General features: G+C 36.2%; 3 protein-coding genes across 11 annotated transcripts; 1 reads left to right on the forward strand and 2 right to left on the reverse strand.

The window, feature by feature from the left end:
* Nucleotides 1-337: 337 nt before the first annotated feature.
* On the reverse strand, nt 338-5,494 carry LOC120494145 (serine/threonine-protein kinase pdik1l-B). Its single transcript, XM_039693295.2, has 4 exons — nt 5,338-5,494; nt 2,719-3,413; nt 1,431-1,656; nt 338-650 (listed from the first exon to the last, which is right to left on the reverse strand). The coding sequence occupies exons 2-4, from the start codon at nt 3,331-3,333 to the stop codon at nt 418-420; spliced, it is 1,074 nt and encodes a 357-aa protein (XP_039549229.1). The 5' UTR covers nt 3,334-3,413; nt 5,338-5,494; the 3' UTR covers nt 338-417.
* Nucleotides 5,495-5,629: 135 nt separating this feature from the next.
* Nucleotides 5,630-19,974, forward strand: pnocb (prepronociceptin b). 2 transcript variants are annotated; one of them, XM_089118767.1, is made up of 4 exons: nt 5,630-5,971; nt 9,146-9,355; nt 15,611-15,788; nt 17,546-19,974. In XM_089118767.1, exons 3-4 carry the CDS (start codon nt 15,666-15,668, stop codon nt 18,122-18,124), a joined length of 702 nt encoding a protein of 233 aa, XP_088974893.1. In that variant the 5' UTR covers nt 5,630-5,971; nt 9,146-9,355; nt 15,611-15,665; the 3' UTR covers nt 18,125-19,974. The 2 variants fall into 2 exon arrangements, with proteins under 2 accessions (XP_088974893.1, XP_039549230.2); XM_039693296.2 differs by lacking the exon at nt 5,630-5,971 and adding an exon at nt 8,678-8,859.
* Nucleotides 19,633-26,525, reverse strand: znf395b (zinc finger protein 395b). 8 transcript variants are annotated; one of them, XM_039693292.2, is made up of 10 exons: nt 26,438-26,525; nt 25,067-25,146; nt 24,821-24,966; nt 24,537-24,643; nt 24,062-24,261; nt 23,847-23,947; nt 22,452-22,692; nt 22,224-22,307; nt 22,010-22,128; nt 19,633-20,987 (listed from the first exon to the last, which is right to left on the reverse strand). In XM_039693292.2, exons 2-10 carry the CDS (start codon nt 25,136-25,138, stop codon nt 20,876-20,878), a joined length of 1,182 nt encoding a protein of 393 aa, XP_039549226.2. In that variant the 5' UTR covers nt 25,139-25,146; nt 26,438-26,525; the 3' UTR covers nt 19,633-20,875. The 8 variants fall into 8 exon arrangements, with proteins under 8 accessions (XP_039549226.2, XP_039549221.2, XP_088974892.1 ...); XM_039693287.2 differs by having other exon boundaries at nt 24,821-24,969; XM_089118766.1 differs by having other exon boundaries at nt 26,403-26,487.
* Between the last annotated feature and the right edge of the window lie 390 nt (nt 26,526-26,915).

A 26,915-nucleotide genomic window follows, 5' to 3' on the forward strand; every position in this document is an offset into this window, starting at 1 on the left:
AAACTGAAAATGATATAGCAACATGTTTTAGGTTCTATCTGAGAAAAGAAAGCATCACTGAATGTGAACAGTGTTTACTGTGGCATTGCATAAAAAATACTTTCAGCAATGTAAACAATTAAAAAAGCACCAACTTTTTTGCCAAGTATCTAGTTATATCAACTTTCTGAAGTATTAAAATCATTAATTTGTTATATCAAGCATTGCGATTTGTTCAGTTGGGAAGTTTCAATATATTGTGCAGCCCTATATACTATACAAATAATTCATAAAGCATCAAGTAACAGATACACAGCATTCAAATCTATTATTTAAGCCTTTCCAATTGGATGAACAGTGCTGTTCGATAACTTTTATTGGCTTTATATTCAAGTTTTTCAGTGTACAAAGTAGGCATGCTGCTCTGAGATCAGTAGGTCAGTGCAGCTCTATGGCTCGCCGGACCCTCTTCTCCAGCTGGTCAGCAGTGGGCCGGGTGTCAGGGTCAGAATCTAGCATGTCCAGCAGTAGCTCGCACATGGCGTGGTTTAGAGGTGGCGGCAGTGGTGGAGCACGTCTTGACCTCATAGGGATGGTCAACTGCAGATCTGGATTCTGACTCAGCGCTTCACCTAACGGGGTGAGCCAGCGGCCTCGCATTACATATGCACCTAGAGCGACAATGAACAGGAAATGTTGTTATGCTTAATCAGGAAATGTTATGCTTAATCAATTTTCAAGCATTTTGTGAAACAAATCCTTCATTCAATACTGTGCTGTGAGCAGTTTCCTTTGATCTCCCAAACGCTGCATTTGAATTTGCCCTGTTCATTATAACAAACAGATGCATTTTTTCTCTAGTACAAATTCATTATTATTCACAAAACTTCAAGGCATACCCACCACACAGAGTGGAAAGACGTTAATTGCCCTTATATAAATAAGCTACAACATTTGACCTTTTTGTTTGCCTGCTAGCGGCACAGAAAGTCGCTGGGTCCGAGTAATTACGGAGGACTGCCTGAATAGCTTATGGACTTCATCCACAACCTGCGTCCTCAGACCACTTTATATTATCTCAGCTATTACACATTAAGTTAATGGGCTACAATATCAACCACTCAACAACTAAGCTTTATATTGTCACCAATATAAAGTGGTCTGGATAAGGGAGGATGAATAGCCACCTGCCTGCCAATGCTAGAGAAATAAGGCTCTGAAAACTGTGAGAATTTATATTCCTGTTCCTATTTTTATACCGTTTCCTGTGAAGTAGCTCTGACAATCACAAGATGGTGGGTTTTATTTTAATCAGCCAACAAGTTCTTATTTCATTTTAATCATAAAAATACATGCATCGTGGATCCAGATTGATTAAGCAAACGAGGACCTTAAAAACATTAAATGGGTAATGCTAAATGAGCCAAAGTATTTTCCCTCACTCGACTCACCCAGTTGTTCTTGATTGGTGCCATCCTCTAGGAAAATGATTCTATCCAGCACAGCCCAGAAAAGAACACCCACAGAGAAGATGTCAGCCTGGGCTGTATAACTACGGCCTGCCCAAACTTCTGGAGCCATATAGAAGTCTGAGCCACATGTAGAGGAAAGCGCTGGTCTATTCTGGACGCCATCTGTAGGATTGTCCACCATCTTACTGAGGCCAAAATCTGCCACCTGTAATACATGAGGAGAGAGGTAAAGTTATTGTATTATTTTCATTAATATTAATTTACACATTTATATAAATTTAATAAAAATTAAAATTGTTGTTTAAAAACAATTGTATAATAAAAGTATTTAAATAATATAATATTAAAAAATATATTATATCTAATAAACCATTTATATCTATTCAAATCATTTCTTCACTGCTGCATAGGACAGTTCCACTGAATAAGGAAAAGGGTAAAAATATTACAGTTAGAAAATTAAACTACAGTAAATATCATATACTTGCAAAGGAAAATATTGTAAACTACAAAAGCACTTGTTCAAATGCGTAAAAAACAGAAGCGTTTTTTAACAACTATAGACAACTCAAGCTCTAGAAAAGCCCACATTGTGCGATGCCTAATATTTGACTGGGTCTAGGGCAAAATGGATCAGTCGCTCCAAAGCACACCTCATTGATTGTCTCTACATGCAATGAAACGTAAAAAACTCATTATTTGAAACTTTAGAAGAATGGATTTTAAGATGATCCATTTCTAACTTTATCTGTAAGCTGATTGTTTTGCTAGACCTTTTTGCATTGAAGCTGACATACCCCGTCTTTGATATTGATTAACAGAAAAGGCTTAAAAATAGTCCGGTACAATTTGTGACCATACATAAAAGTCATTTGTGGGGAGAAAAACGACAATTTTCCAAATGATTTACATCATAAACTGTTGTTTTCTTATCTTATGAAATGTTCTCCAGGCACTATTGGGAATAGTCCAAAAGTACGTTTGTATTGCTTTGTTATTTCTTACTGTCCAGCTATAAGTGGAACAATTTTCATGCTTACAGACTAATCAAAAAAAAGGGGGGGGGGGGGGAAGACAATGTGGCTGGCTCCATTAGCAGTGTAGGCTATATCAAAAGCAAGATGAAAGCATGGAAAAAATGAAAATCGGGCCCATGACAAATGCACTTAGTTTGACTCCAAATACTTCATAAGCTATGAGCATTGAGCATTTTAACCAGTATCATTGTTAGAAGTCGATGTATGTTTAGACTGCATCCTTTTTGTACCTTCATGACCGGTCCTGCTTTAGTAAGACGGACAAGAACATTATCTGGCTTTATATCACGGTGCACTATTCCACAGCCGTGCAGGAATGTAATGGCACTGCTGAGCTGCTCAAGCACTGCATGGTTGTACTCAGCAGACGGTGGCCTGGACAGAATGTAGTGGTTTAAATCTCCTCCATCGCAGTACTCCATCACCAACCAGAAGGCAAAGCAGCGCCTGGGAACCTCCTCTGTGGACATCAGTCTCCTCTTTGACCTGGAAGGATTCCTCATTTGGGTTTTTGAGTCTTCGTCCACCACTCTCCCTTTGAGAACACTCTCCACCAAATCCAAAGGCAGCCTCCCTGATCTCAGGGGCTGCAGGGTTCTAGGTCCAGTCTCTAGAAGGCAGTTGTATAGAGAGATGACATTGGGGTGGTTCTGTGCAGTGATTCTCATAGCCCAGAGCTCCTGCAAATACAGCTCTATACTCTCTGGGCTACAGCATGGTAGACGTTTAATGGCCACTGTGTCACCCCTATCGCCCCACCAGCCAGTCTCTGTCACGTGTCCCTTGAAGACCACTCCATAGCTGCCTCGTCCCACTTCTTGTTGCAAAGTGTAGATATCATCCATCCCAGCAGCCTTTGTTGTTCACTGAATCAAATGCAAGATTCACTGGTGTCCTCAGGTGTTGAGTGTTTTATTCCATTGTTCTAATATTACAAGGGGGAAGGGGGGAGGGGGGGGGACAATAAAATTAGTTACATTTAAAAATATGCAAATTATATATCAACATTTATAAATTATATATATATATATATATATATATATAGTGGACATTATATTTTAGTGAATTTCTCTGACAGACACAATATTAGATATTACACAATTAGATATTATTATGAAAATGTTGCCAATTATTACTCCCGATATTATATTTCTTTTTTCATTACATGTTGCCCCAAAAACACATTCATATGCAAATTAGGTACAATGTATAGGTATAAAAGTATTTTTATATAAGTGCAAGTAATAGTGTTGTTAGTTTATATGTTTGATAAAGGTATAGAGAGAATTGAACTAACATGTAGTCATTTTTATAGTTTTATCTTTTGATTATAAAGCTTATTTATATTACCTTTATATATTTATATTAATTTAAACTAAGTGCTTAATAATATCTGCTAAAATAAAATTGTACACGTGTAATGGATTAAGGGTATAATTACATAAATAATATCTAGATCATACAAAATTATTACTTTAAATAAGCAATGCTAAAAGCCAGACAAATTTGTCTTTAAAAATCTTTTACTATGTAGTGACCTTTAATTTGGAGTAGAAACAGGGGGAGTGACTTTATCCCATCAGACATGTGTCACTTTGCCCACAGCTGATTGGTCCAATTTCGGGTCTCTTAAGCCTAGTTCACACTACATGATTTTAAAATGTCGGGCTGAACTGTGCAGTTTACACTACATGACTTGCTCTCAGTGAAATCATGAGTGTTCAAGTTGTTTAGCTGTTCACACCACACAACACAACGTGATTGATCCACAACAGGAGGTAACTCACTACACGAGTTAACAACGCACTAGACAGAGATACAACCACGATCGGATGATAAGAGCATATCATTTGTGACTCAATGAGAGCTGTTTCAGTACTATAATACGGTCTAAATCCTGAAAATAATCAAACAAATAACGAGTTGACAACAACACGATTCTATCTGGTCTAGAAACCATGTTTTGTAACGAAAAACCACGCAATAAAACGAACCAGAAATGACGCGAAACTGCAGAGAAGAACACAACACGCGAATATGGACGTCAGACAGAAACTAGTGCTGCACACTGTTTGCTTGACGATCTGCTCTGAGAAAAAAAAATGCAAAAAAGAAAAAGTAAGATTTACCTGGTGTCCTCAACCCATGCGTTGCTATGATTGGCTGTACTCATGACATCACTGAGATTGAGTCGCGCGACTGCGCGAGATATCTAGCATGCTAGATATTTTTCTGAGCTCGGTGACCTGTCTGCGAGCTGTCTGCGAGCTGTCTTTGATGCGTTGTTGGCTCTTTCACACTAACTGATTGGCGAGCGTTAATCGTCCGCTAATCGCCCGCGATTTGCACGCGATAACACCCTGACTTGTCGGCGACTCAACGATTTGCAAATCGGGCTTAAATCGGGCTTAAAATCACGTAGTGTGAACTAGGCAAACATCGTAAAGTACTATGGCGATGGATGAACACTGCTAAAAGCCAAACCACTTTGATGGTGCCTAAAAACCCAGGATTGGCGCAAACTATCCTTTTAAACCGGCTTCATGGTGTAATTTTAGGCCACTACAGAGGACATATCATAACATATGAATTAAATATCTTTTCAAAAATGTTTTTTCCCCCAATCTGTTTCATATAACGTTATATCTATATATAAAGAAAGTCCTTTAGACAACCAATTGTGTTTACAGTTCCTATTAAGACTATTAGTCAAATTACCGGTCTTTACAATATAAACATTTATCTTGCTTTAAAATAACAGAGAAATGGACGCCATCAAATTATAGCACTACTTTAGCATTTCCACTCCTGTTGCTTTTTTGTCAATAATGTGAATACACTTGACTTACCGATTAAATCGCGTCGAATGTAAAGTGTAACGTTAGTTATTTATAAGTTTTTTTGTTTGTTTTTATATAACTTATAATTCATCAAAAAAACGTATTGTCAGTGTCCGACCTGAAAGTACTCATAATACAAATCAAATGTAAACAGCACCTCATTTCCGTAATAAAACTTCCGTATTTTTTAGATCTTCGCGCGTCTGGTGGTGTTCTGCGTTTCTATTGGTCAATGCCGTTTCAGATGACAGCGTTCACCAATAAGATACTAGAACGTCAACACCCATTTCAAAGTGACCATAAACTCTTCACAAGGCTCGCCTTGATACATACAAGTCTTTTAAATGCCTTTATTAGTGTTTGAAAGTCAAGAAACGTAATTGTATACGTTTCTAGTTTGTTTCTAAACGTGTATAGTTTTGTCAGGTTTTGCGTGTAATTTTGTTTGGTTTGATAATCATAACAACGCAAGCCCAGTACAGTAGACCTAACGTTACTACACACTAATTTGTTTAAAACGCAGTTAAATTATATATAATTTTCTAAACTTAAAATTCAATATAATCATATTTTTGTTATTGCTTGTAAGTGAGCACAACAAAACCACGCATACATTGAGACAAGACGCAGCTACATAATGAAGGTAGGTTGAAATGCATAATAAATAATATCGGTGACAAGTTTCACATGTGTTTAATGTTATACATTTATACAATTTGTTGGTCAAAACACTTATTCGACATGACAGTACATTTCATTTTACACTGTGGCTGTTAAGATTTTCTGTTAAGATGTTGCTGTTAAGAAAGTAAGATACTTATATCAGAATCAAGGATTATCCAACTTTAAAAGTGGGATTAAACAGTAATTGTATAGCTATTTTTTGTTAAAATCACCAAAATCCCCCATAAGAATCTAAGTCCTTCCGACTTAGAAATTTGATAAAAATCCCTGACACAAGGTGGCCCTTTAATGCTTGCCTAAAGTTACCAAAATGTCAGACACAGATAAGGAAACCTCTATGATAACACAAGAGCATCCCCTGCCCTGACTGTCTGAACACGCTGTCACTCCCATTCTCACATTACAGAAAATACCCATCCAATTATTTTCTTCTAATTTTACTTCTCTGTAATAGCAGCACCTACATCATGTCTAACCAATGACCAAAGAATTTCTCGTTCCTCATCCAGTCAGTATCCTGAGATATATTCCGACTCGGTGCCATATGTTATCTAGTCCTTTCAGATTTTTTTAGAGTTGATTTTCCACAGCCTTGAGAAAATCCTATTGCCTCAATCTCTCTCACCCACTGGCTTTATATTTCCCATATTTTATAATTATTGAATATCTTTGGGTCATTCTGTTTAAATCAATTAAGTGTCTAGAATTAAAAGTCATCATTGAAAATTATTGCCACGAGCTTCCCATAAAACATAGTAGTATCTCACAGGGACTGACAAGCCTCAGTGCTCTTCATCGCCTCATACAACAATAAAACTTTGCCCTGGAATGATGAAGGGAATAAAACAACATCGAGGCCCCCCGATCATTCTGCGTCACAGAGGTGAATAAGCCTACTCGTATAATTGCATATCTTGCGTAAACTGACTTCAATCTTACTCTGAGGTAGTATCTCTCCACAATGCGTTCAGGTGCTGGTTCTGTGATTCAGCCACTGCTGTAATATGATATGGCACAGAATCTGATGAGTTTCTCTGTAGCGGCAAGGCGCATTTCTGTTTGTCTGTGTATAATATCTCATTCCAGACTTACTGCATAGAACAGTATGCAAATGCATGGGACAGGGACTCAGGTGATGGGTTATTTTGGTTGTCTATTATTTAGGAACGAGTTATCAAAGACTGTGTACTGGACGCATGAAATTAATAATTGTGATGTTTATTGGTTCATTTCATCAGTGGCACAAATGCATGGCACATGCTTTTTAAAATCACTACGTGCATTTAGAGATTAATTACAAATCAGGATTTGTGTTTATTTTTGCATCTAATCCATGTTATTTAACAGCCTCTGAAATGACATGATTAGGAAGATCAAAGCAAGCTATTGTACTTAAAGTGTGCTCTTATCCAGACCTACATTAGCTGGTCTTACCCAAATTAGTTTATTTTTCAACAGGCTTTTTCTAATGCTGAACCACTTACAAATATAATGTGCTCATTCAAGTAATTATCAGCTAGAACACAATGTTACAGTATTTCAATTTTCCCCAATGCTTTTTGGGTTTCGTGTGTTTTTTGTTGGCTTTGCATGCTTGTATGCTATGCTCATCATGTAAGATCACAGCATCCTTGCTGGAAAGACCAGATCCAAGCTGATTTTTGCTGGTCTACCTGGTTTTGAATGTGAATTGATAGTAGCAAACTCCAATTTGAATTTTAATGCAAGTTAGTACAGTGACATTCTTATTAAATTTTTATTTTTGTGGATTTTTAGTTTAAATCGCATTATTTCTTGTGTTTCCTTCTGTTGTATCTATATAGCCTATATCTACACACACATATATATATATATATATATATGAAGAGTTCAGATGCAAAAGCCTCTAAGTGCCATTTGAAATTTTCTTCTAAAATGATCATTTTTATCAAGCTTGTATATTTAAGTTCAGTAATTTCATTTAAATGGCAATGAAGATTACCTATTAATTGTCATTTAAGTGAAATTACTGAACTTAAATATACAAGCTTGATAAAAATGGTCATTTTAGAAGAAAATTTCAAATGGCATTTAGAGGCTTTTGCATCTGAACTCTTCATATATATATATATATATATATATATTTGCACTGGCTTTTTTGAGTTTTACTTCTAAAGTTAAGAGAACTTTTATTAAGAGAACTCATCAATTGGATAAACACACTAAATTAAGTTTAGTTTAGTATTTTTCACGTAGGTGGTAAGTAAGAAGGCGAGGTGAGGCACAGATGATCTAATTTGCAACACTATTAACTTTAATATACTAAACAAAGCAAAAAAAAACAATGAAAACAAACTTACAGTATTTCAGTTGAGCTTGTTCACAGTGTAGGAATTAGATATTTAGTAAAAGGAAGATTTGTCAAGAAAGACTGAATATTGACTTTATATGGCTTAAAGATGGACATTTTAAATTATATCATATTTAATAAAGTAGCTTTTGTGGACCAAAGTGTGAAAAAATTGTTCCATTTCTCTGAATTGCAGTTCAGTACATTCCTCTTCCTCTCATTTGAAATTTCAAGTCAACTTCCTGTTTGTTGTGGCCAATTCACATCAATTGTATTTCAAATTGCAACTTGCAAGGAACCAATGAAGTATATATTAAAAACAAATACATTTTATTGAAATGCTTTATAAAATCAAGTTAGTTTTATAGTTGTATTATTCATCACTCTTTTAAACATTGCTTTCCTTTTTGTCTTCTTATTCTTACGTTCACAGTCCCGTTTTTCCTTTTGGAGTGGATGTGAAGTGTCAGCGTCCACCGAGACTTCCCTTTGCCTCTGGGAGATTTTGTTTTTCTCCTGTATGCACTGCTCAACTGTAAATTGCGTCTCAGGCTTAATTTGCAATTCTCACTCCCAAGTTAGCGCTTATCTTGTTAGAGGAACGTTATCTAAGTTTCTTACCATCAGTTAATTGATGGAAACTATGTTTGGACATATACAGTCAATAGATAAAAAAAACCAATGATGTGTTGGTCCATGACAAGAATGGATATACAATTTGAATGATGCATAATTTCATCTTTTGGGATGGTGGTGACGTTGATCTGTACGTCAGTCTTGACTAAGGGTTGTGTGTCTGTACAGGTTGTGCGTAATACCCTCCATGGTGTAGCCCCATCCACCGACAATGGGGGGGCTGAACCAGTGGAAGGGGTGTGTCGTTATAAGAGGGGAGAGAAAGGGAGCCGGCAAGCAGTTGAACAAACCAAGAAGCTGAAGATTGGACATAACCACTTCACCTCAAGACTGAAAGTGAGAGAGAGACTGACCACAGCCCCTTATCACAGACGGCAGGTAAAACAAGGTGTCATGGTGATGCCTGTATTTTTGTATTGATTCTAATTCCACACTGAAAGAATGCAGATTATACATGTTTATTGGGTTATTTGCTTGTTTTTTTGTCTGATGTGACTAGTATTTTGTGATTACTCACATTTTTTTTTTTGATTGCTTGTCTATTAATGTTAATATTTGTAATAATGAGTGCAATTGCATTCACAGTCAGTGGGTTTTTTATGGGGTGCGAATGAGCTAATAAGTGCTGCTCTTTAAATAATAATTTTTTCCATTACTCATGGCTTTTCCTCGTTAATCATCTTCATGGTTACCAATTAACCAACATTAACCTTTGTGGCTGGAATTTCTTGATGTTGCTTGTAAACTTTTTGTTAAGTTTTTTTTATTTGCAGACATCTCTCTTTCGCTTTATTTTTGGTTAATAAGCCACTTTTACAAAGGATGGATTTATTGTAAAAATTAGAACATAAAAATAGGCTCTCTCATTAGGCTCTCTCACAAATTTTATGTCCATTTAATATTGATTGAACTTGCATATAACACTACAACATTACTAAACAAATGCATTCGCAAAGCTTTGATCACAGACACTTGAGTGTCTGCGCTGGGTTTGCCAGTGCAATTCTGATACAGCTGTTTTTACAGCCGTAATTAAAATAAACCTAAAATGATGTGTCCACTGAGAGTCGCTTTAATCAACTAGAGTATTTTGTGCTTATTTTTCATACCAATTTTTTTAATGAAATTTCAGCCTTGAGCAGAATATCAACAAGTGTGCTATTCATTTAATATTTTCAGCTTCTAAGACAACATTTCATTTATACTAGTAAATAACATTATCAATAATAAATAAATAAATCATTGATAAATGTAAATATGTTTGTGTGGGTTAAATATATTTAATTTAATATATATATATATATATATATATATATGAAGAGTTCAGATGCAAAAGCCTCTAAATGCCATTTGAAATTTTCTTCTTTAATGATGATTTTTATCAAACTTGTATATTTAAGTAAAGTAATTTCACTTAAATGGCAATGATAATTACCTATTAATTGTTATTTAAGTGAAATTACTGAACTAAAATATACAAGTTTGATAAAAATCATCATTAAAGAAGGAAATTTCAAATGGCATTTAGAGGCTTTTGCATCTGAACTCTTCATATATATATATATATATATGTATGCATGATGCAAAGTATTCTTTGTAAAGGCAAGGCACAAAAATGAACTGTTATCTATCTGTGGTGATTTAATTTAACTCAATTTAGTTTTTAATTATGGTTAATTTGATTATATTTTGTGTTTTATAAACAAGATATATTTAACAATACAAAAGATAATGATAGTTTAATCATTATTTGCAATGATGTAAATTAAGATGGATTACTGGTAAGTAAATGTTATTTTTACCCAAATTAAGGAATATAACAATATGTATTTATTATAATCATATATAAACATACTTTTATTTAACTTTTTAAACTTTATTTGTCCTTTATTATTATATTAATTATTTGCAAATTCTCTGTTAGAAGCGCTCTCTCAGTTGGAAGCACTCAAATGTCTCTTTTAAGGCGTGCGAAATATCTTCATGCATTCATTAAAAAGTGGACATCTTAAACCAATATCTTTCAAACCAATGCATCTGAGGACTAAGGCAAATTCAAGATGAACAAATCTTCCGAATTGCACAGATTATGCATCCCATAATAAATGCATGCTCCAATCCTCTGAATTGAAACATGAAAGCTGCTTGTCTAATTTTATGTAATTATTTAAAAACTTTGCACTGCATGCATTAGGGATACTAGTTTGCCTCAGATTAATTACCTGAGCCATGTTAAATTGATTTTTGACCCTAAAATCCATTAGAGCAGAAGCATTTCATGCATAATTACGTACATCTATCAATTAAAGTTGTACTCTCTTATATTGGCAAGATAAAATCTATTTAATCAATTAATGCCCTCACTGGATTTCCAGAAACCATCAACTTTTACGCTTGTTATGCATAATTGTGAGAATTAACTGAATGTATTTTATCCCATTCTAAGCTGCTCCTTAACTTGGACTCTAAGACAGCTGACTTAATGACTAAATGTTTTTTTTATAGAATTTAGAATTTTATACACCATTATTATTATTATAACTGCTTCTGATGCCTATATCATTTTAATTTTACATTAAAATCGCAAACCCTGTAAAGGAATTGTGACTTTCCATGAGTCAAACCATCTTAAGCATTTACTTTCACCTTTGATTTGAAAGGTGGTGACAGTGGCATTTATTGCATTTTCTCCTCGCAATTGAAATATCATGCAAATAGTTCTTCAAAAATAAAGAAAGAAAGAAACTTTTCACTCCCTCCCCCTTCTCTTTATGCTCATTGTCATGGCCACGGGGAGGATAATGCAATGATTGCTGCTGTTCTGCCAGTGAAGAGGCAGTGTGTGTGGAGGGGAACCATGATCATCTGCAACGGGACTGCAGACTCTGAGCCCTCGGGCTATCGTTGTGCTCTCAATTAAAGTAACCATGCGAATCCCCCCATTCCTCAACGGAAATGGTAATGACAAAGAGGAGAACCTAGATTATTTTGATACGATGCTATTGCGAAGGAGGAAAAAAAAATTGCTAGATGTAGCAAACAGGTGAGCTATCATTTACTGTGTAATAAATCCGAGATGAAGTGCATTCAGCGGATGATATTAATGTGGATGAGAAATGAGAAAGAGGTCTGCTGTGGAACAAACAAACAAAAGTAATTGTTAGCCAAACAAAAGTTGAATTAATTTCATGTTGCATGAAATGTCATGACACAGTTGACCTACAAAAATAGAAACGGGAAAAAATAAAAAGCAGAAGAAGAGCAGCAGACTTGATTTTCAGAATCTGGTGGTGACTCAGTTGAAGCCAAGGCGCGGGGACAGAATAAGAATGGGGTTTGGTGTTTACCGTGGAGGTGATACGATCAGGTGGCTGTAGGAGAGAGCGAGCAGGCTGATCAAATCAGATTAGTCGCATTCCCTTAGATTAGTCAAAGACTGGACAGAGCACCTTCCCTATGAGGAAATGTGCAGCTTTCATAGACACACTTGACCCAAAAATAACATTTCTGTCATCATTTACTCGCATATCGTTCCAAAACTTTTTTTGTCAGTACAATGAAAATCAATGGGGTCCAAAACAACACCAACACTAAGATATAGTATCTTATTTTGTCATACAGCTTTGATGATATTTTGTAAAGACTTCTATCTCTTCTATGAAACTGGGGTCATCAAACAGGACTTCTATTTCTCAGCAAAATAACTATAGTGAAAAAATACCTATACCAAAATAAAATACATTTCTTTCATAATACTACAAATTCCATTAACATATTGATTGCTTGAGACTTACTGATATAAATATTATAATTATTAAACTTTATTTGGAATGTATTCCTTTACTGTACAATGCACATTTCTTAATGGTAAGCCTAAAATGCATTTTAATATCACTATTAGTAAGGATAGTATGCAAGATATTTAACGTGTACCTAAAGTATATTTTCAATAGTTCCATTTTTTGTTGGACCTAATTTCCGGGTAACTAAAGTGCATTCAGTACAAACATTTTCCAATTTAGCAAATTTGTAGTATATCAATTTAGTATACCTAAAGTACAATTGCAGGGTATTTATAATACGTATAAATATGTAAATGTATTTGTAGTTTACTTTTGGTATATTTATTTTTCACTGGGAGTACAGGCACCGAATTAGTATTGCAGATGACAAGTTGCTAAGGTTGATGCCTTTGCGCTCTCCCTCCAGCTGTTCTCATATTTCCATTATCTCCGCCAAACACTTTTAATAAGAGATTATACCAGGGGATGATCATAAAAAGTTCCATCAAATCACTCTCTAAATTGAACTGTATTAATGATGCAAGAGATTTAATTGGTTGGAAAAGTTTTTTTTGTGTAGTGTTTTTTGATGGTCCTTCCCTCAGAGTGCATTGGATACCCATGTCCACATGAGGGGCTGTAATTATACTTACTCACTGAGCAGAGACATCTCAAGATGCTTTTATTGTCAACTTTTCATCACAGCTCCACCGAAAGATTTTTTGGCTTTCATCAAAGAAAGCTTTTAGAGGTGAGCGCATGTGTGCGTTTCTATCCTAATGCGGTCGTGACTAATGTGTGCTGGCGCAGTGTGTGACTCAGAGCTTGATGGGAACTGCATTCCCGCTCTTTCTCTCCCGCACTCATTTCCTTCTCATTATGCCACACTCGCTAATTCAGACATTAATTAGGGCCTATGATGAGTTTCCTTAATGAACTTCAGTAGCCTATGTGTGGGGGGGGGAAACAGATGGTGCGTATTTTGACATGTGTCAGTGGTGGTGGACTGGTGGTGGTGATCCACATCATTACGTTATACTTTCATGTGTGAATTTTGCAAATAGGTTTGATTCACTTTGAGACTTTGCTCTTCATTGTGATTGTCGTGACTTGATCTTATCTCCTGAGGGATATGAGTTTGACTTCTGAAAGTCTTTAATGTGCCAGATCTTTAAAGTGCCAGATTATCAGTTCTAATATCTTGGATTAGCAGGATTCGTTTAGTTGATTGACAAGCGTGAAAAAAAGGTGTTTCCAGAGCTGATTAGCTTATAGGTCAAATTGGCTTTGGATGTGCACGGGGACGTCCTTGTAAAATGTACTAGACCTCTAAAACTGATTGGAAGCCTAACACTTCATTGCTTTCATTAAGAATATTACGCATTTAGATCAAAAATATTTAGCAAATGATTATTCATATAGTCAGAAAATTTGTGATAATGCAAGAAAGTTCAGAGCCGAAAAAGAAAGAAGTATGCTTGCATACTCACCAAGGCTATACATTTATTTAATCAAAAATACAGCATTTTGAGAAATATTTTCTATTTCAATACATTTTTAATGTAATTTATTCCTGTGATTTACCTGAATTTTCAGCACCCATTACTCACATATCACATGATCCTTCAGAAATCATTCTATTTCTAATATCAAGAAAAAAAATCTGATTATTATAAATGCTGAATTGTGCAGTTGAGATTTTTCAGAATTCAAAATTTTCAACGGTAGTTAGAAATAAGAATATATATACACACACTCATATATATATATATATATATATATATATATATATATATATATAAAATTGTAACAGTCATCTCTACACTGTAAAAAATTAATTTCAAGAATTGTTATCACAACATTTTTTCTTTTGTCAAATCAACTTAAATAATTTATTTAGTTCAGATAACTTATTATTTTGAGTTTCTGATGATTAAATCAATCTACTTCATTGTATTAACTCACTTTTTCCATTTCAATCAACTTAAAATTCTAAGGCAACCAGATTACTTCATTTTTTAAGTTTTTTAAGTTAAACCAACAATATTTTTTTTACAGTGTAAGAAACCCCTGGAAATCCCTGGTAAAAAAAAAGTTCTGGCAGGCCATGTTAGTCAAGCTTGCATCAGCTGATGTCTACCTATAGGAATACGACGCCTATCATTGTATACATATTAGCTCTTTCAATATTATCAGCAGCTCTCGCGTTTCTCAGGAGCTAATTACCCTCCTCCATCCCCAGCTCCTCCTCTCGCCCATGCAGTCAGGATTTTACATTTCCCCTGATTTCTGATTCCCCCTTGAATCAGAATAAATTCTTGAATGATGTTGTATGAATGAATGATATCTGCAATACATTCATGTTGGTTCTGTTCTGTTTACCCTAAATGGGGTTATTGCTGCTCTCCTTGCTCTCATCCATGTTAGGCTGCATGAATACGCAGGGAGTTCTAGCCCAGAACAGAACCACCCCGCCAATCCAAACTGTATGCTAATTGTCAATAGTATTCGACAATAGTGGTCCTGACAGAACTGGAGACATAAAATAAATGTGCAAGATGAAGCCAAGGGACAAATTTGACTAAATTACAGTCCCTGGGCCAAATTGCTTTGCATAGTAATTTTTTAAAGAGTTTTTCTTGGAACCACTTCAAATTTGCTCTGTTACTTCATGAACCTATGCTTTCTTAGTCACTATGAGGTGCTTAGAGTATCAGTAGAAGACTTTACAGACTTTAAAGTCTTCTATACAGATTTACACTTTACAACCAAAAGTTGTAAACTGCAGTTGTTTAATGCTTAAAATGGTTGCCAGTCAAACATCTCACCCCTCTTCTCTTTCCTTCATCAGAGCTCCCAGTGGCTATTACTTTTGTTTAATCCGGTGTGTGTTCCGTGAAGAAGTCATGAAGTCCCCTTTATGGACCCTGCTGCTCTTATGCTTGTGCTCCATGGGTCACAGCGACTGCCAAGGGGACTGTTTAACCTGTCGACTCATCCTACCTGAACATCAAGCTTTTAATACATTGGTAAGTGCATTGCTACTAATAGAAAAGTACAAACTCCCTATTAATGTTCATGGTTTTGAAATGAAATGCTCAGCGAGCACATATGTGTGTGGTGTTTGTAATAAAACAAGTAATAAATCAAATATGTCTATAAAGCTGGAATGCATGAGAGAACTGTAATAGAAATCAACTTTGTCAAAAGTTGCTAATGACTGTGCAGACCAAACAGCTGTGACTGGGGTGATTGGGGTAATGCCTGCCCATAATTGGCTGCTGTGGTGCTGTCAGCTGCTGATGTTGTGGTAGTGATTGACACTTGGTAGGGGCTCTCTTTCTGTGACCAGATGGGTCCCTTTGGGCATGGTTTTCCTCTGTGACACCGCAATAGTGTCAGACTTTAACATTTCATCAGCAGATGAAGACCGTATATTCACACTCGCATACAGTGCATGCTAAATCTGTTTTTCTTATGCCCATATATATATATTGTCTTATGTTCTATCTGATTGTTTTTCAGATGGCATCGACATTTAATTCACAATGGCCAATTACTTTCCATGCATGCAACTTCTAGTTTCACTCCACCGCTACAGTATAAGCCGGTACACCATTTATGATCTATTTTCCCCTATAAATGGGAGATAATAAAAAAAGGCTCACGGTACATGATTGTCTTTAGAGAGGACATCACATGAACATTTTGAGGAAAGAACATTTGTCTAGAGCTGAGCATTGCTGTGCTGATCACATACATAATTTTTATCCCATTCTAGTCACTCAATTATCATATAATTTCTTGCACCAATGCTACATATCATTTCACATCTCATTGCACTGGTAAGACCGTTTGCATGCAGCATTGTGCCACTAGGAATGTTTTATGATTTTTTTATTAGAAAGGGCAAATTCATATGACATAAATCTCCAAAGGATAAAACATATTTCAATTTTAAATGGAAAATGTTTTATATTCTTATATCCATTATTTTAACAGAACAAAATATAAACATACACACAAAAAATCTAGTTTTTATAATATTAATTAATAATAATACTAAAGGTTTCTTGAGCACCAAATCTGCATATTAGAATGATTTCTGAAGGATCATGTGGCACTGAAGACTGGAGTAATAATGCTGAAAACTCAGCTGTGCCATAACATAAATAATATAATAAATAATAAGGGCTGTCAAACGATTAATCGCATCTAAAATAAAAGTTTGTGTTTACATAATACACAAACTTTGGGTGCACTGTGTATAATTATTTTGTATATAAATACACACACACATGCATGTATATTTAAGAAAAAAATATGATTTATATATAAAATATTTATATTTACATATAATATAAATTATATATAAATCTATATACAGTATATACATTAAAATATTTCTTAAATATATACAAGCATGTGTGTGTATTTATATATATAAAATAATTATACACAGTGCACCCACATATATTTTGTAAACACAAACTTTTAATTTGGATGCGATTAATCGCGATTAATTGCTTGACAGCCCTATAAATAATACATTTTAAGAATACGTTTTAATATTCAACTAGAAAACAGTTTTTTTAAATTGTAATATTATTTCACAAAGTTCCTGTTTTTACTGTATTATTGAAAGGGAAATCATTTCAGCATTTAAATTGTGTTCAGTTCAGTCCATTTTGATGAGTATTTGTCCATTTTAAATAAAAAAAAATCTCTATTATGAAATTATTTTTCATGTCATGTAAAAAAAAAAAAAATCTCTGCTATTTTGCAGGTATGTATCCTGGAATGTGAGGCACGGGCTTCTCCTGCATTGACCTGGGATTTGTGTTACCAAGCAGCGGGTCTGAAGCAGCTTCCGCTACCGTTACAGCAGGAGGAGACATCAAAGCGCTCTGATGATGAAGTGGAGCCTCTGGCCACAGTGAGCATAGAGAATGACAATGGTGTCGAGTATACTGAGGCTTTGGAGCGGTTTCGACACGCCGCGCAAGCACTCCGCAGCCAAAAGCCTTCAGAGGAGGAGAAACTCGGAATTTCATATGACCCTGACCTCGACTCGGGGACAGAGGAGGACCAGGACGGTTTAGGAGAAGAGAAGAGTGGTGAGGCAGCCGTGAGCGTATCCAAGCGTTTTGGAGGTTTTATGAAAGGTCGTCACGGTTTCCGGAAATTGGTGAGCTCCGGAAGGCCTTTGCAGAAACGCTACGGTGGCTTCATAGGGATAAGGAAATCTGCCCGCAAGTGGAACAACCAGAAGCGCGTGAGTCAGCTACTGAGGCAGTACCTGAGCTTGACGGGCCGCTCGGGGCGTAACCTCTCCACCGCAATCCGAAGACAGAACGAAGTTTAGATGGCCTTATTGTAGCCTAGCCTACAGGCCCTGGTCTTTTCACTTACCTCAACTCAACTGCTCATCAGCCATCAGTAACTGTGAACATCTGTCACGCACCACAGCCAGGCCAGAACTAGATAAATCTGTGTTTAATCAAACAAGAGGAATATTTTGTTTAGTGTTGGTTTTTATCATTGACATTTCCATGGTGCCGTTCCAGACATCAAATACATCTCAATCAAGTCGTTAGGACAAATGTTGCTGATGAGAACTGATTGTTTATTTCAGAATCAGAACTCCTAGATTTAACCTTGAAGCATTGTGAAAAAATCAAATAAAAGGCAAAGCAGTGAAACTTGAGCACGTGAATCAGTTACAAATGAAAGCTGTGGGTTGTAGTGAAGGATCGGGTTTTCTTGTTCTGTTTTGAGGATTACTGAGAGAAAAGCACTTTATATTTTTACCTTGCACACTGTATTGTGCTAAGATTGATTGTTTGCACACATCTGTGTTGTATTGAACAATCTCAGAAGCAAATTTGAGGAAGCAAGATCAGAAGTAATCTGGGATCAATCAGGCTGGTTTTCAAAATCAAAAACAACAGGTGATCATTTTTATCCCCAATATATATTCTTTAGGGTTTGATGGTTTTGTGAGCCAATGCTGCCCCCTAGAGGTTGCACTCGAAATTGTTGTCCATATTTTGTGGAATACCACACATAAAAAATCACCGAAAATAGCTGCATTCACGCCATGTCATAATTAGCCTACCTTAAATAAAGTTTTGAATGCTTTCGAATCGCTCTTGACATACTTGAATGTTACACCGATCGGTATGCGCAGCGCCGATTCAAGTTGAACACTCACACACTTTAAAGGGTTAGTTCACCCAAAATTAAAAGGATAATTCTGTCATTAATTACTCACCCTCATGTCGTTCCAAACCCGTAAGACATTCAGTCATCTTCGGAAAACAAACAAAAGTATTTTAATGAAATCCGAGCGCTTTCTTTTCCTTGATTGACAGATTAGGCTACACTACAACTACTTTGAAATCACAGAAAGGTAAATAAATCATTAAAGTTATACATATGACTCTAGGAGTTTAAACATTTAAGTACTGAGTAATATTAATTAACTACAGGTACTACTTGCTTTAGGGATTACGTTTGATTTTGGGTTAGTTGCAAGTAATCATTCATTACTATAGAAACTACATGTTACTCGTGTAACAAGGACACTAAAACAAAGTGTTACCAGCTTTTTACAGTTCAGAATCGTTACGGTATTTACGACATGGCATGAACGCATCTAATATGACCGATAGGCTCAAAGCAGAATCTGACCATGGCCCGTACATGTTAGCCAACCAGAAAATGTGGGGCAGCTCTCTGTCCTAACAATAGCAGCTGGGGAGTGTTCAGAAAACTTGTTGGAGAACAATTCATAGTCATTATTTTTGCAATTCGTAGAAATAGCACATTTAATTGTTTGCTTCCAACTGATGAGAATTAATGTAGCATGTGTTCCAGCTTTCTGCATTTATTTGTGCATGAACATATACAAATGAGATCATCTTAGTACTTGACAGATTCTCCCTCACATTAATACTTATCGGATGTCACGGAATAGGTTTTGAAAACTGACACCCCGACATGTAAAAAAAATAACAGGTAGTCTTTCAGCATACTTTACAGTATTCTGCTAATAATTGTATGGTTTTGTCTGTGTAGACATTTTGGCTTTGTGAATTTGAATTTTCATTTCAAACACATTCTGCAAGCATTTTTGGAAGTTTTTTCTTTTAATCCTTTCCACTTGTACATGAAATGCACACAAAAGGCCAATAAAATAATTTTACAATTGTTCTTGATGTTTGTCATGCACTAATGACAAGCTTATGACATTTGCATATTTTATGTTGTGTCTAGTTAATTATACATAATATCTTTTTTAAATGTGATGTTATGCTTTCGAATCTTTTTAAATGTTTCCAAGGGGATGATCCGGCATTGTACAAGACCTTAACACTTTTTGGAAGGATTTAAAAAAACTTACAAAAGGAAACGAGCCCGATCTATTGTCCGGGCAGTATTCAGTCAAGCTCCCTTTAACTCTTTGCAATAGCACTTTGGTATTCAATCAAAAGATTATAGCTGCACTTTTATCTCCAGACAATACTGTGACCACAATTGTGGTCAATATCATTCACTCAACATCACTCTAGCTTTTTATCTGGCAGTTTAGATTGATTAGGAAGAGCTGTGGCAAACGATAGTCAAACCTTGCGAAACTCAAAAGTTGTGACTAAATTCTGAGTAAATACATAGAAAAAAAAGACAATACATGACATTACACTGTTACACCTTTCAGGCTAACAAAACGGCAATAGAAAAAACATCATGACAATGCTGAGAGCAATACATTGTCCACAGTATACAAAAATCAACAATCACTTAAATATCTCAGGTATGGATGAAGTGCAGGACTGGGGTAGAAAAACACCTTGTTCAAATACAGGGTTACACCTTAGTCTCGTGAGAGGGCAGAGTTCACCCTTAAGAGCTCGGGGGTCCTACTACTCCACATTCTCGACAGCTAGTACCAGCTTTCACTTTGTAGGAAATCATAGCCAAAACACTTTTAACTCTAATAGGAAAACAAAAAAAAGGTAGAAAAGTGAAAAGAGGGATCCTCTACAGTGCAGGAAATAGTTGGAGAAAAGAAAGAAAATGGTGATTCTTCCTTCCTCTCCTAAAGTCTTTGAGTTTAGTCTGGGAACCGCTGACAGGCTTTCTTCCAGCGGCAAGCGGTGCACCATTGGTCCCTGCGCTCCACGCCGTACACTTTCCGGCACTTTTTGGCCTCACCGCGGCCCTTCCTAAGGAAAAGATATTATTAAAAAAATTAATTATAATAAACACTTATTTTCTTGATTTAAATTTTAAAATGACTTTTTTTGTTGTGTAATGTTAAATTAAATTACATTTTTAAGTCATTAAACATTTTACAATGTATCAGAAAGGCTGCAAAGGCATATATATTAATATATACAGTAGGGGAAACATATATAAGGTTTGGAAACATTGCTATTTTAATGTTTTTGAAAGAAGTTATATGCTAATCATGCCGGCAATTATTTGATCAAAAATACAGAAGAAAGTAATATTGTGAAATATTAGTAATGGTTTTATATTTGAATATACTTTAAAATATAACTTATTTCTGAGATCCAAAGCTGAATTTTCAGGATTTTTCAACTTTTTTTAGGATTCACTAATAAATAAAAAGTTTTTTTTTAAAAACAGCATTTATTCAAAATAGTAAAGATGTATTGTTAGAAAAATACATCTTTACTATCCCTTTCTATCAATTTAACACATAATTGCTGAATAAAAGTATTAATTTCTTTCAAAAAAAGAAAGAAATTACAAACCCCAAACTTTTGAACGGTAGTGTATATTGTTAAAAAAAAAAAATTCTATTTCAAATTTTTATTTCAAATTTATTCATCAAAAAAATATCAACTGTTTCCAACAATGATAATACATCAGCATATTAGAAGGATCATTTGACACCAAAGACTTAATAATAGTCTTATTATATTTATTTATTATACAATTATATATTTTCAAATTATATTAAAATAGAAAACCATTATTTAAAATTTTTATAATATTTCACAATATTACTGTTTTTTTAGTATTGTTGATCAACTAAATGCAGGCTTGAGGAGCATAAGACAATTCCAAAATTTTGATCGGTACTACTGTATAACTATATTTTGTTCACCCATATATATATATATATACACACATACATTATTTGTGCTACTAGAGTTTTAGTTTTGATTAGAGACCTTTTTCTTGACTACAGAGGGCAGTATTAAACTAAGCCGTTCACCTGAATGAACAGTGCCCTCTGGAGGGAGATGCACTCATGGTCTGTGATCTGGTGGGGGTGCTGTTCCGCTGTAGCCACTGCTCTCCAACACTCACTGACCGGCTGCGAGATGTTGGAATCTACAGAGCAACATAGTAATAAAAGGCCAGATGGCATAAACTGTATTAAAATGCATCACTTATGATGTTAAGTGCTTTTGAAGAGGCAGACCAACCTGAGGTTTCTGCTGGACATCACCAGGCAGGGTCCAGGTGCAAAAGGTGGGAGAGCCTGGAGAGACCTGAATGGGCGCGCAGGCCTGCAGTAAAACAACACAGTGATGGAAAAAACACACTGAATTAACTGACAAAATCAAACGCAACAAAACACAATAACATCACAAAGATTTTAGACAAGATTTCTATACATAATTTCCAAACAGCATCAAGCCAGTCATCTGTACCTGATAGAGATGTTCGGTGTGGATCTGCCACACGCTGCTTGGAGCTGATTGGCTGAGTGGGGTTGACTGGACTGAAATATCTTGGTGTCCCGGGGTGGATTGGCTTTGAGCCGAGCTGCAGGACGTCCAGGCCCCGCTTGAGAAGGAAGGAGCAGGAGCTGGAGGTCCAGTTTCCTCATCTTCAGAGGAGACCTCTGTGTAATAGAAGTCTTCCTCCCTATGCGACTGCTCTGAACCCCCACTGTTTGAGAGAAAATCAAATAATGGGAAGAATAAGAAACCTTATTTGTTGCATATTTGCAGACCAAGTAAATAATGTAAACCATTATGGATTTTCAAACCAATAAAACACATTGCTTAACATTATTAACCCTGACATATGAATAGTCAGAAAAAATAGTCAGTTACACTTAAGATTAGGGTGTAATTCTACCTATTAACTCTTTCCAAGTCAGTGTTTTCGAAAATCATTTTCACAATTTTTTAATCATTTTCACAAAAGTTTCATGGCCGCCAGAATATTTTGTTGTACGAATATTCGAACATGCAATATGTAAAAAAAAAAAAAAAACAGACCCTCTGCTTTTAAACAACAACAAAACCACAACTTTTATTCTATTCATTCATTTATTAACACTTGAATATGGGTAAGTTTCATTAAAAAAAAGCAACATTTTGAGCAAAAAACATGAGAAAATCACATTTTTGTCAAAGACTATGATGGAGTAGATCGAGTCCATCAACACCCACAAAGCTCAGTAGCACTTCAATCTAGTACATGAAATACTGTTCATTTTCTCACACAAACCGCTCGTTTCGTGCCTTAGGCCATCAATGTGTACTTACATTTACGAGTCATTAAATAATGCTTAATTTGGACTTCTCTGTGCCTGCTCTTCTTTGAGTTGGTGACCATAGACCAGCATTATATGACTGACAGACAAGAACGGTTTGACCTAAAAATATCAAAATTGAAAATACTGTGGAAACAAAGACACCTACATCTTGGATGCCCTTGAGGTAAGCTAAAACATACCAAAAATTAATTTCAAAGTGAACTATACCTTTAAGGGAGGTAGAATATGGTGATGTAGAATAAGGGACAAATATGCACTTTATAAGAACTAATAAACAGCCAGTTTCCAAGTAATATGCATTGCCGTAAAATCTTTTTTTTTAATGTTATAGTTTATTGAGCCTTTAAACAAAAAGTTTGTATATGTGTTTTATTTGTTGAGTACCATATTTGATAAACCAGGCTTTGATAGCTCATATTGAATGATAGTTGCATATAGAAGATATAATACAGCAGGCTTTTTAGGGTTAAAGATGCATCATAACGGTTCTGTGCCATCTCAATTGTTCCCAGAGTTCGCTATGCATGGACATACTCACCCCAGGTGAAGAATGCGAATGTGCCGTTTCATTCCGACCCGTGACGTCAGCACTTTCCCGCAGCCAGGCCACAGACACCTGTATGCTCCCCTGCTCAAGCTCTGAGAGTGAGACAGAAAAACAAAGAGTGACTCACATGTATTTTTACAACATCAGCTTAAAACGCTCTCCATTCGCCCTCAGGTTCAGCAATCTGACAGTCTTCTCATTCTCACCTTGCACCTCCTGGCCTCCGGCTCCTCACATGCGGCTTGGTCCAGCTCCATGTGCAGTCCTTCGTCTGTCAGTTGGCCCGAGCTCCTGTCCATCTCAGTGACCGATGGAGAAGGGGCTGGGCTTACACTGCCATGGTCCCAGCTCCAGTAACCGCTGCTGCCGCTGTCAGACAGCTCACCTCCGCAACACTCCATGTCCCCTATGGTAAAAAAGAGAGGAAAAGTGTAAATAACACAGGAATAACCCTAGAATTGTAACATTCATTTTTGGGTTGTGTATTATGCTGTACAATAATAAGCGCATATTAAAAAGGTTAAATTTCAAAGAGTAAAAATAAAAACAAAAAGTCTACTAAATTCAATCTGATGAGATTTTGTTTAAAATAAAAATTCTGCGTTGGTTTGTCAAGCAAGCATACACTGAAAAAGTGTTCCTTGTTTGGTAAGATATGGTTTCCAAAAGAAGCCAGTTCACCTGGTAGGAGGTCCCTCTGCGGGGGGCTTTGGACAACTGGACTGCAGGACAGACTGGTGAGCACCATTGCAGCCATGATCTCATCCATCTCCACCGACTCAGGACTTCTGATATGGCAGAGAGTAAGAAAACTGTTCACGCTACATTATAGACCTATGATGAACATGACCCACACAATAACATTACACTTTACACATAGATAAATTCTTCTCTAAGAGAGCTAGGATAATTAAGAGTGATACGATTTTGTGTGCAAGACAACAATTAAAGATCTGTAGGTTAACCTGTAAGGTAAGTCCACACCGGAAGAGCGTGAGAATGATAGGTTTGTTTGCTGTGCGCTGACATCAGCAGTCCACTCGATCCCGGGTCCTGAATTCATCTTCTTCTGCATGCTCACCCCTTCCTGCCCACAACACTGGATGTAGCTCTGCTGGATTGGAAACAAAACATTATATACAGACTATCCACACTTTTATCCTTCTATTCGTATGTTGAAGGGGCTATACATCAATTATTGTGATACACACCAATCCGTCTTGCCCTTCTGTGCCCATCGGTATTGGTGTGTCCAGTCCTGCTCTGGATCTCACCGCTGCCATGCTCTCAGCTTTGGAAAGCAGGGAAAAGCATGTTATAACAACGCCATTCATTTAATATTGCATGTTTTAATCTGAGGGCCAAGCTGGCTAATAATAACACCCGCCAAGAGACCATGAAAACGTGCAAAAATAATTAATAAATACTTTTAGTAATATCAATCTCTTAAAAAAAAAAAAAACCAAACAAATGCTCTCATACCCGAAATTCAGAGGGAACCTAAATAATCAGATATGCGATTTGTATGAAAAATGCAACATTTTAATGTAAAAATACCTTTATCGAATAGACGCGGTAGATATTTGCATATGGACAAGCAACGCAGTGGGATATTGCTCGGTGGGTGCCTTTACTTTTTTTTTAAGGGCAACACACCCCCTGACTGTGAGCCTCTCAGATACTGTAACTCCGGATTTAGGGAGTGAAATCATGGAGAGATGCAAATCCCGCATCGGATTTCGGATTCATCTCAGTGACTGGAATGTTTTGAATCCATTCGCTCACAAGATTCTAGTACAGTTCCTTTCTGTAAGTTACAGTATTTGTAAACTAATATATCGCTTTTTAATCTATTTATTTTTTAATCAGATTTTCTTTCTTACATCTATTTGAACTGCGGTTGTTTTTAACGTATTTATGTCCGCCTTTACACTTGTGTTGATTCTTGTCTCGATCACTATGACAGAAAATAAGATGCTTGCTGACAGTGTTTAATTTACACAAAGCCGACAACATGCTTTAAATGTAACGATATTCCTTTGCAGTCATTTCTTTTTTAGTTTGAATATTTTAAACAGTTCAATTAAACCGTGCCATTTGAGTAATCCAGATCCATACTTTAGCTGGGACGCTCGCAATGGGCGTTTACGTGTAGCAAAAAACAACCTTCCCACTGGGGGCGGAAGCTGTGCTCTGATTGGCTGACACGGTTCCCCGAAGGACACACCTTCGACCAACAACGTGTGCGTACACGAGTTTCTGTTCAACCCCCGTTAATGTACACAGTCTAATAGGCAAAACAACAGACAGTTGAAATACGATAAATCACATTTGTGCAAATTACTCTCGAAAATGCAGGCTTAAAATCTTTCAAAAGACATGCATTAAATAGCCACGCTAAAACAGCTCATTTTAAACACCGTACTCACGAAACGACCGCAGTACGATTGAAATCAAAACAGTTCACATAAACACTGGCTACATGATTATAGTGGAAAAAGTATGTAAACATGCAGTAACGTAAAATAACCTGAGTATCTGCCATACCGTCAATGAAAAGCCGGCGTGTTTAATGATGTTACCTTGAATGTTATCGTGGGGAGAGATGCAGCCGCTGCCTGCTGCTGCTGACGTCACGCGCGCTCCTCTCTGCCTGCGTGAGTGAGTCAGTGAGAGAGGGAGCGAGGGAGGGAGTGACGCTCGCAACATTGTTTATATAGCTTAACACGGTGCTACACAAATGTCTTATTCTATATAATAGGCAATCACTATTCGTGGTATTATTACACAATTGTTAACTGTGTGAGGTTTATCTCTCGTTGGCTATTTTAAGAACATAGCCTAATAATAGCTTATAATAAAGTGCTCCACACTTTATTCATTTCTTTATTTTATACATATACACTCTACTGTACCTAAAGGATTATCAGCAACAACTGTAGAATTTCTCATTAATGCAATTATCACGAATCACATGGTAGTTGCTTCAATGCATTTAGGGGTGCATGTGGTCCTGGTCAAGACAATCTCCTGATCTCCAAACTGAATGTCAGAATGGGA

Source organism: Pimephales promelas, chromosome 13, assembly GCF_988280905.1.
Source record: "Pimephales promelas chromosome 13, fPimPro1.hap1.1, whole genome shotgun sequence".
Lineage (NCBI taxonomy): Eukaryota > Metazoa > Chordata > Actinopteri > Cypriniformes > Leuciscidae > Pimephales > Pimephales promelas.